This window comes from Nelusetta ayraudi, unplaced genomic scaffold (assembly GCF_046127955.1).
Source record: "Nelusetta ayraudi isolate G7.1 ecotype Tasmania unplaced genomic scaffold, CSIRO-AGI_Nayr_v1 ptg000019l, whole genome shotgun sequence".
NCBI classification, from domain to species: domain Eukaryota; kingdom Metazoa; phylum Chordata; class Actinopteri; order Tetraodontiformes; family Monacanthidae; genus Nelusetta; species Nelusetta ayraudi.
The window spans coordinates 6,208,552-6,219,544 of NW_027466069.1; the positions used below are offsets into that span (position 1 = coordinate 6,208,552).

Sequence of the window (10,993 nt, forward strand, 5' to 3'; positions counted from 1 at the left end):
GTTGGGGGGGGCAGGAACACGTTTCCTGTTCAATCCATGAATTAGTCGGGGGCCCAGAGTGTTCAGGACACTTTCATCAACTCATCCCCTGCACTGCGCCTCCACCTCCTCTCGACACACACACACACACACACACACTCCTGAAGATACAACACAAAGTCCACCGCACTGTCGAGTCTGTGCATGAATGAAAAACACCAGGAATCAGGAAGTAAGAATTATGGTTTTGTTTTTTTCATTTCTTTTGCGTAAGCGTGAATTTGAGGTGGGAGTCAAGTCGGGCTCGCCCACTTTGGTTTTTGGGGAAAACTTTAATTACGACCTCACTGCTCATGCAGCCCGGCAAGCTGCTTTTATACTGTGGAGTCCAAAGCTCTCGGTTCAACTTGACCTGCGACCTTCAGACCAACCAGCGAGTTGTATTTGGCTGGTCGGTTTCGCTGCAGCGGTGCAGTGACGGACGGGCCTGGTTCGTGCCGCTGCTCGCCTCGCTTGCCTCACTTACAGTAAAGCGGTGTGACGCAGGCGGCGTCGCTATGCAGGCCGTTTGGGGTTGCTACGCACACTCATACACACACACACACACACACACACACACACACACACACACGCCCACCGATGCCACAAGCTCGGTCTCGCCTTTAATACATGACTTCATTCATCCGCAGAATAAAAAGAAGAACAAAACTGGAATGATCCTCCGCTCGCTCGCTCGGCCAGCTGCGGTTTTGCGGCTCCTGCTCCGTCGCAGCGGATGAATCCCTTCCACGGGTGCAAGTTCAGAAACGCTTTGCTCACGTTATTCTCACCCAAAGAGAAGACCCACCTGGTTCCAAACCCAGTGCGGTGCCTTGCCTGGACCTGCTCTGCCTCGCCCACAGTGCAGCAGCAGCAGCAGCAGCAGCAGCAGCAGCAGCAGCAGCAGGTGGCCTTCTGGCTGAGGGTGGGGAAAGATTGTAAAATCTGCCCTTTGTGATGTCACAAAAAAGGCCAGCCGACCCCTTTCTGTAAATTTCTCTTTTAGATGCAATAGAAACGTATTCATAGCAGAGCATGTAGCAAATTCAAATGGTTAATATGTAAATATCTTGCTTTTTATCTTGCTTCTTATTTTTCTGTATATACTTACAGATATTTTATTTTTGTCTACATCGTCAGTTCAAAAAATTGTTGACCTTTTTGTTGTTGTTGCTGTAATTATGCAAATTTCCCCATCGTGGGATCAATAAAGGTCTTCTTCTTCTTCTTCTTCTTTCTGGCAGGTGCCGGTTCCACTCTGGCCACGTGCAGACTGCCAGCCAAAAACCCAGATGGCTCTTTTGTAGTCCGAACAGTCACAAACCGCATGAAATCCTGTTTTTTGCAAAACGGTTTAAAACCACCTTGGGGAGGTTACTTTCAAATGGCATCTGGACAGATGCGTCTCAGTGTGAACGGCTCCAAGCACACCGATGGGTTGTGACTGTCGGTGACGTCACTCTACGCGACGCAGAGACCCAATGCGCCAGACCAGAGGGCGCCATTCCAGGTTCGGAGCTGGAACGTAATGGAGTGGACAGAAGAAGTGGAAAGCAGCAGTCCCGATTGGCTCATCAGTGTGTGGGGAGATACTGTGGCTCCATTCAAGCCAAGCTCCAGGGCAGGTATCGCAACAAGTGTCGCTGTCGCAATGATATGATGCCACACACTGCACGCTACTACGCTGGACGACGCCTCCGCTCCGACGTCGTTGCTACAGCAACCTGTCACATGGGTCAATAATGTGGCCCGGTCTGAACAGAGCCACATCCCATTTGGACACTTGCTAAAAAAAAAACAGTGTGGACAGTCGGCCCTGAAATCGGGTTTGAGAAGGAATCTGATCGGAATCAGATTCGCCTGCAGTGTGAACGCAGTCTATTATCTGCACCGGGCGCCAGAGTTAAGAATGAGAGCCTGATAAAATGGTCCCTGCCGTGGAAAAACGATACAGATCTTTAAGCGGCCGGTGCCGATCATATTTTAGTTTAGTTTTTTGTTTTCTTCTGTGAAACAGCCAATAGCAGGTGCAGAGCGTCAGCGCTCAGGTCGACATCGAGAACCAAGAATCAAACCCTGCAGGTGTTGTCAGGCCTTAAGCTGTGACCTTTGACTCGGCATCGGCCTCACATTCTCCTTCAAAACGAACATCGTTAAAAGCCTTCGTGACGTTTTGGTTTTCTGAGGCTGCCAACCAACCAGTTCAAGCCACCCGCTGGCTACTGCGTCCACCTGCATCTTTTTTTTCGTTCAAGCAGCCTGCAAAAGTTTTTACTGACAGGTAGCACAAAAGGTTGTACTCATACAACAGGTGGATTGTGTATGATAAGTTTATTAATACGTTTCTTTATATTTCTATCAGACTTTTGGCATTTTTTTTCCCCCCTCCTCATGCTTTTCTCTGCTTGCTAATAAAACCAAGGCGCGGCAGCTCCTTGCGCAACCCGGCTGGTGAAATCGAAATTCTCCGAATGACTGCGGGTTGTAGGGACAACAACAAAGCAAATTTGCATATTATCTTTGCCCTTTGTTGCACACACACAGGTACATTGTCTCTGAGTTGCTGCCTCGACTCCAGAGTCGCTACCCAGTTATTGTTAAGACTGTTGGTGCATCCGGGTCCAAGTGTGCAAAAAATAGTTGTGGTCGATGAAACTAAAACATCTATCAATGGAAGGTTTGCATGCAAGATAACTGGACCCGATATTGTTTGGTGTTTATTTTCTGGGATATTTCTCTGCAACCATCTTCTGAACCTCTCAACTCCCGACTCTTTTCCAGGTCAAATGCATCAAAGGAAATTTAACCAATCTGGTCGTGATTCCCGATAGACAACGAAACAAAACAAACCAAAACATTTTGCCATTCAGTCAGACTTACTTCTTTGGAATCAAGCAGTCAGTAAGTCAACAGTTCAACTATCACACCTGCACAAGATCCCTGGGGCAATTTATTTTCCCCAGCACCTGTAGAGCCTTCAAAAACCTGCAAACCTCTCAAGGGCCAGCGCGAGGGAAAAACATGTTTTAACATCATAATGCATTTAACCGTATTGTGCACTGTACTTTTGATTATTGGCAAACGCCATAAAACCCCTCGTCTCCACTGGCCGGCCCGTGTGAAGGCAGTCATAACCCCCCCCCCCCCGTCAACGAACCATGGCCCGCCGACACGATGCAGTTCCGTCATGTGGCCCATTGCAAATACAATTTGGATAAATCATCCTCTATCAAGTCCAGACTGGTTGTGCAAACCCCGGGGCTTGTTGTCTTTCACAAAAGTCACCAACTCTCCTCAGCAGGAGAAATAAAAACACTTGTTTGGCAAGTTGGAACCATTTCTACAAAAGTTTAAAGTTCCTTGCGGTGTCATTTCACTCTGCAGGTAAAACTGTTCCAACCCCGAAAAAAGATTTGTCTTTTGCTCGCCCATCGTTCTGCAGGATGCATCGAGGCCCGAGTTCCCATTTTACTCGCGAAGAAACTGATTTTCTGCGCTCACACAAGGACTGTTCCAGCAATGTTTGTCATGCACACAAAACAATTTTGCATAACTGTTGGCGTCTGAAGGAACTGGTCCGTCCGGGCCGATCAGCTGACTGCGCCAACCGACGCAAATTAAATCCTTTCTGCTTCTGCACAAACAGGAGGCGCGTTGTTGGCAGATCCTGCATTCGGATCCCAGGTGCAAGAAGCGTGCGTCTCCTTGACCTTTGCTCCTTGGCCTCGGCGTTGGCCGGCCGCGGTTGTGGAGGCCATACCTATACTGTCATACTGGTATTTAGCAAATAACGGGTGCGCGGGTTTCAGCGAAGAAAAGGCCAGACATGAATGAATAAAAATATGGGGCGTTGGCGAGCTGTGTAATGCATTGACTCATATGCTCCAGTAGAGGGCAGTCTCGCTCTGTCTCTCGCTGAAGACTGCAACTAAACCAGTGAGCTACAGGTTTAGTGCATATAGCGCAAAGCATGTGGAGTTATGATAAAAGCACTCAGACAGTGACGGGTACCAACCTCCCCTGCTCGCACTGAGGCTGCTAGCTAAAATAATAATAATAATAATAATAAGAAGAAAATAAGAAAACCTGCCAGTTAAGAACTCTCTGCAGAGTGGAGGAACAACTCGCCGGAATGCTTCTGCAGATTACACCCAGGCCACTGATGACACCCTCATGCAATGGCATCAACGCGGAAACTGGTACCATATTTCTCTGTTAACGTGTAACAATAGCAGGCACTGTTCGCCTGCCAAGCCCTTTTGGCAGGAGTCGAAAAATCTTGCACAGAAAAAATATTTCCTTCCACCGACAGTGACGCACCTTGGTTATCGATGCGCTCCGTGGGAACTTTCACATCTTTTATGCTGCCTATTTAATAGCTTCATTAGTCCAGACTCACTCTCGATCACGTGGTTGCTAGTTGTGTCCTTCGGGCTAACCTGCTGCCTGCTGGTGACCCCTGGTGGTGGATCACTTAGAAGTGACTTCTGCTGTTTTTGTTTTTTGTTTTGTTTTTTTTCCACTTGTGGTCTCTGTATTGTTTGTTCTCAACCAGTTCTTTCAAATGTGAGCCACACAACAATTTGGCTCTTTTTTTTTAAATACATAAAATGTTGCTGTATCTGTATGTTTACCACCAAAAAACAAAATTGACTTTCTTTCTTAACGATGGCTTACAAGCGTCAAACTTTACACTGTTTTCCATTATTCGTCAAGGCTGCAAAAAGGATGATGTAAACTCACAAGTTGTTTCTGTTGATTTGATGCACATTGATACTTTGTTACACAATGTTACAATGTTGTATTTGCACTCACCCGTACACTTTGAAATATGGTAACTTGCTAGTGACATCTAGTGGTTTGCTTATGAGGTTGCATCTCCTGGTCCCTGTCAGTCAAGGCTAATTTTATTGTGACATAAACTCGCAGAGGGCCTGACTCACTAAAGCCTAATTCATAAAGTCTTGCCAAAGGCTGCCAAGAAGTACACTCTTGGTTTTCTTTTGTTCAGACTGACAATAGTTTAAACAAGCAGGTAATATCTGTTTAAACTACTGTCTGTCTGGATGAGTTTCATTTTACCAGCACTGTGTGTTGAAGTGACGCAAACTGCTGTGGCACTCGATGCGCAATAGTTAAGAATCTGATTTCTAGTCTAATCAGAGCTTCCATCTGGATTGTACATTATTATTATTATTATTATTATTATTATTATTATTATTATTATTATTATTATTCATTACTGCTTAATTGAGCCAGTGAATCTTCTCAGAACTCAGAAACTCCAAATGAAGACACAACGTGGTCTCGTCAGTAAACACTTTTATTTTTTATTTCCATATCTTTCCGTAGCAAAAACATCACCTCCGGCCAGGCGACCCCGAGGGGTCGGACAGTTTCGGTTACACGCACGAGGGAAGACATGCACTACCTACAGTAGCAGGCTGTTTCAGCGGGCCGCCGGCTGGCCGACAGCGCCGGGCAAGGCCCCATATTTTTCCATACATTCAAAACCTTCTGAAACACCATCGCAGCGACCGTCTCGGAGGGGGTGTCCTATAAAACTTTCCTTTCTCAAAGTTGCAATTTGCCCAGTTTTTTTTTTTCTACCCCACTATGTGAGATGCAACTTCTTTTGTCTTTCTTTTTTAATTGTTTTTTCTTTTTTTCTTTAGTACAGACAGTTAGACATACAAAATATTTTTCTTTGGTCCCTTTCAGATCTTTGGTAGTGTTAGTAGGAATTATTGCTTCTCGGACGACAACGTAAGGCTCTACGGGAGGACGGGCGTCTATCAAGCACCTGACTTCAGGGTTTGTTTGTTTTTTATTGCGGTAGTCGACTTGAATGGGCGGGTGGTGGAGGTCTGGCGGGGGGTTGGGACGTTTCGAGAGGTGGGGGCGGGGGGAACGACCTGTGAAGGTTAGACTAACTAGGCACGCCTCCGGGCTCCTGCCGGCTTCGCTCAATCCTCGATGACCTCGGAGGACTCGGACACCACCCTGCCGTCCTTGGTCTCGATCATCTTGATGACCACGTTCTTCTTGGTCTGGGTGCTGTAGCCGCTGCCGCTGCTGAAGCCGCCGCCGCCCATGCTGCTGCTGCCGTAGCCGCCGCTGGAGTAGCCGCCGCTGGAGTAGCCGCCGCTGGAGTAGCCGCCGCCGTAGCCGCCGCCGTAGCCGCTGCTGGAGTAGTTGGTGCTGGCGTAGCTGCTCTTCAGGCTGTCCGCGGGGAAGCCGCCGTAGCTTGCTGCAGGGAGGGGGAAGAGGAGGAGGATGATGATGATGAGGAGGAGGATGAGGAGATGGTTTGAGTCTGGTGGTGGAGGTCCCCCGGCGGGAGGTGGAAGGCGGGCGAGGACGATAACTTACTGCTCTGCTGGGAGATGTTGATGGCCTTGATGCCGTTGGCCAGTCTGTCCTCTTCTCCCTCCAGCAGCTTCCTGTAGGTGGCGATCTCGATGTCCAGGGCCAGCTTGACGTTCATCAGGTCCTGGTACTCCCTGATCTGGCGGGCCATGTCCTGCTTGGCTCTCTGCATGGCCTCCTCCAGCTCCCTGATGCGGTTCTTGGCGTCCTTCACGGCCAGCTCGCCGCGCTCCTCCGCCTCGGCGATCTGGGCCTCTAGGTTGGTGCGCTGGAGAGAGAGAGAGAGAGAGAAACATTTTTGTTTTGGTCTGGGTTTGTTTTTGGAGTTGGGTGAAAAGAACAGATGGCTGGTGCTCGCAGGGAGGCGCACCTGTCCCTTGATGGAGTCGATCTCTGCCGTCAACCTCTGGATCATGCGGTTCAGGTCTCCGATCTCTGTCTTGGTGGCCCGCAGGTCGTCTCCGTATCTGGTGGCGGATGTCTGCATCTCCTCGTACTGGACAAACATCCGGAGAGGAGACGTGAACCACGGCGGGTGGAGGAATCAATGCATCTACGTGGTCTTGTGATAAATGTTTCTGTTTTTGTTTTTTCCCGCCCTCTCACCTTGGTCTTGTACCACGTCTCTGCCTCGGCGCGGCTGCGGCTGGCGATGTCTTCGTACTGTGCTTTGACCTCGGCGACGATGGAGTCCATGTCCAGGTTGCGGCTATTGTCCATCTCCACGATGACCGACGTGTCCTTGATTTGGCTCTGGAGCTCACGCAGTTCCTGAAGAAGAGAGGGGGGGGAAATGAGAACCCTCAAATGAGTGAGATCATCCAAGCATTGGCAGCCAGTCGAAGAAGAAGAAGAAGAAGAAGAAGAAGAAGAAGCCGCCGTGGCTCCGTACCTCCTCGTAGATGGACCTGAGGAAGTTGATCTCGTCCGTGAGACTCTCCAGCTTGGCCTCCAGCTCCACCTTATTCATGTAGGCCTCGTCCACGTCCTGAAAGCAACAGCAGCCGCGGTTACTGGCGGAAGGATGACGAGGCGCCGCGAGGTGCGCAAGAGAGAAAAAAAAGCATGCATAGATGTGACCATTTACACACACACACACACACACACACTGACCTTCTTGATGAGGACAAAGTCGTTCTCACACTCTGTGCGCTTGTTGATTTCATCTTCATACCTGGAAAAAATAAGACGAGAACAAGTCAGGCAGCGCTCCCGGTCAAACAATGAGTCTGACTCCCAACATGACCACTAGGAGGCGCAAGCGGTCCATCCCTAACTGTCAGCCGACTGTGACTCGCTCTACTTGATTGACAAGCGACGTGCTTTTGCTGAACGAGGCAGAAGCGTCTGTTCACGCCCCCCCCCTTGACTGAACCAGAAGGAAGCTGTGTTTGTTTGTTTGTTGGTTTGGTAGTTTGTGTTTTAGCTGCAGCCACGCTTAATGGGAACCTATTCTCTTTGAGCGCCTGGAATTTGGACAACACATAACAACAGACAGATGTTGGGAGCGGCTCGCCCCAAATGTCGGGCGAGGCGCCAGAAATATTTTTATGAGCCGCACTGATGATGTTCAACCGACTCCACTGACATCTTCCCTGGATCGAATGGCCGCGAGGAGAGGACGGGCCCCAGATTTCACGGCTGATCTGCTCAGAACTCCGGCCATTTTATTCAAATAAAATAAATAATGAATAATAAAAAAAGAAACACCAACAGCAACCGTGAAATCAACTTCCTTTTCTTGCCGGACGCGTTCCAAAGGAAGACAAGTGAACGCTTCCGCGACGTTTCACGATTTTCAGACACACAACGAGGACCGACAGGTCGGGCGCGGAGCTTTGCACCAGGTGGCGCTGCCTCGCTGCAGCGTGTAGAGCCGTGCCCACTCACTTGTTCTTGAAGTCCTCCACCAGGCCCTGCATGTTGTGCAGGTCGGACTCCAGCTTGACCTTGTCGTTGCCGAGGCTGTCCAGCTGCCGGCGCAGGTTGGCGATGTAGGCCTCGAACATGGCGTCGATGTTGGAGCGGGTGGTGGTCTGATCCTGCATCAGCTTCCACTTGGTCTCCAGCATCTTGTTCTGCTGCTCCAGGAAGCGGACCTGGTGCAAGGAGAGGAAAAAGAAGAGGAAGAAGAAGAAGAAAAAGGGGGAATGAGTTTGTTAGTTTTTTTCGGGGGGGTACTTGCTGGATGTCGGTCGTTACATAACAAAACAGCTGTGGGAGCCAACTGGTGTCGACCCGGCCCCTGACTTCCTGCATCCTCGCCATCCACCGCTCTTTGTCCGTCTATCTTTGGAGCAACGTTTGCGTAGCGCCGCTGTGTTTTCCAGACGGCGCTCTGATTTTTTTTTTTTTTTTTTCCCTGAGCGGAAGGCCTCCGACCTGCGTGCATCCTGACCAGGAGCGGGTTGGAAAATTCATGGCCACGAAGAGGGGGGGTTTGGGGGGTGTTCTGGTGCAATTTGGAAAAATATACAGAGGGGAGGGCCGGCCGGGGCAGTGTTAAAAGACGACGCTTCCAAAGGCGGAAAGGTCAACATTGGGACGCATTAGACAGGCGATGACACGGGAGGTGGGTGAGCACAGGAAGTGGGGATGATGGAAATGAGGAAGGCGAGTTGGGCTGGAAGGGCGGGGCCACCCTGCTGGCGACCACGGGCGTCGGCAGCAGGGTGAAGTTTGCCGTGGACGAACTTTCTGGTAGAAGAAACTCCTGGTTTTCACCACTGCTTGTTTCTCTCTCGACCTCTCGAGTCAAAACTCTGCAGTGCCCGGGAACAGGACTCAGGTGGTGAGTGACGGAAAGGTGGGGGCTGAGGGGTGGGGGGGTGGGGTTGGAGTTGACTTGCAGCCAGTCATCTGGCACCGGCCGGAACTCGACACCAGCCAAGCCTCTTTAAATATTAACCCAGCGACTCGTCACAAAAAAAAACCCAATTCTCCCCCCTCTCTCTCTCCCTCTCTCTCTCTCTCCCTCTCTCTCTCCCTCTCTCTCCCTCTCTCTCCCCCTCTCTCTCTCCTGCCTTTTTCTTTAGAAAAAAACAACAGTTTTTGACACAGCAGTCGTTAGTTTGACGGCGTCGGTGGGTGGGGTCGGGGGGGCGGGCCCCTGAGGGGGCCACACCTCGGACAAGGGGGCGGGGCCGCTCCCAAGGTAACTCTTATCACAAGCTCTGCCCCGACACGCCCTTTTCTCTCTCTCTCTCTTTGTCTTTGCCGCTCGCCCCCCCCCCCCACCACCACCCCGTCGGCCTGCGTTTCATCGCTATAAAAGGGCAGCCTCGGCGCGGCCGGGCTCGACGTTGAGTCGTTTAACCTCCGATATCACGCCGCGGACGAGGGAGTTTAGATGGATCCTGAGAACATGTGGAGCTCTTTATCGTCTTGTTGCATAATAATCAGCAAACTTCTCCTGGAGGGGGGAAGCTGAACTTTGCACCAACCTGAACTGGTTACTCTGCAACCAAGACAACCAGAGAGTTTTTGCGCAAACACACACACTTAAACACACACAAACGCACGCACGCGCATGCACTGTCGCGATCTCCCACCTTGTCAATGAAGGAGGCAAAGCGGTTGTTGAGGCCCTTGATCTGCTCCTTCTCCTGGGTGCGCACGGCCTGGATGGTGGGGTCGATCTCCAGGTTGAGTGGTGCCAGCAGGCTCCTGTTGACCGTCACGGCCGTGATGGGGGCCTGCGACACCATGCTGCCTCCGTAGCCGCCTCCGAAGCCGCCTCCGAAGCTGCCGCCGGACATGCTGGAGCCCAGGCCGTAGGTGGTGGTGCTGGAGATGCCGCCGACACCGACACCGACACCGCCACCGAAGCCCCTGCTGCCGCTGGCGTAGGAGGTGTGTGCGTGGCTCCTGCGGGTGCTGGGCCCGCTGTAGGAGACGCTGCTGAAGTTCCTCGGGGCGGTCGACTTCATGCTGTACGAGGTGCTCCTGTAGGTGGACATTGTGGATCCTGGGAGTCGTTTGTGTCGCACGTCGGGGATGAATGAAGTGGGAACTGGGCGCTCTCGTCTGGGCCGGGCAGGACGGCAGGCAGGCAGGCAGGCAGGCAGAGGGGAGAGACCAGAGTGGATGGGAGTGGGAAGAAACTTCTGAGGACTTTTAAAGCCTGTTGCTGTGGGAGGAGACTCAGGCAGGCCGTCATTGGCTGCAAGGAAGCAAGGAAGGAGGCGGGACTGTAATGCAACACTAGTATGACACATGGGCCAGCAACTCTAAACCACTACCTGCTCTCCCTGCACGCTCTGCACTCTGTATGTGTATGTGTGTGTTTTGGGGAGAGAAGAACTGGTCATTAGTGAGGATTGTGGACTCGTTGTGCTTCTTTTTTTTCTCCCCTCATTGTGGCCCCTGCAGGTAAAAGTGTTCAAAAACTAGGAGGTCCGGACAGGTTTGGAGATATAATCTGTTCCATCCAGCTGCTGCTGCTGCAGCAGTGTGTGTGTGTGTGTGTGTGTGTGTGTGTGTGTGTGTGTGTGTGTGTACTGTGGTTGGTGGGTGTGGCTGATAAGGGGTTTCAGCACTCCAGAAAAGTCCTGCACTGCAGAAAACACTCTCAAAGACTGGAACATACAGGCAGCCTGACGGACAT

General features: G+C 51.0%; 1 protein-coding gene across 1 annotated transcript; it reads right to left on the reverse strand.

Annotated features, from left to right (window-relative positions):
• Window positions 1-5,323: 5,323 nt before the first annotated feature.
• Window positions 5,324-10,484, reverse strand: LOC142888381 (keratin, type II cytoskeletal 8-like). The gene is made up of 8 exons (XM_076026625.1): window positions 9,939-10,484; window positions 8,278-8,486; window positions 7,501-7,561; window positions 7,280-7,375; window positions 6,994-7,158; window positions 6,758-6,883; window positions 6,391-6,655; window positions 5,324-6,268 (listed from the first exon to the last, which is right to left on the reverse strand). Exons 1-8 carry the CDS (start codon window positions 10,344-10,346, stop codon window positions 5,985-5,987), a joined length of 1,614 nt encoding a protein of 537 aa, XP_075882740.1. The 5' UTR covers window positions 10,347-10,484; the 3' UTR covers window positions 5,324-5,984.
• Between the last annotated feature and the right edge of the window lie 509 nt (window positions 10,485-10,993).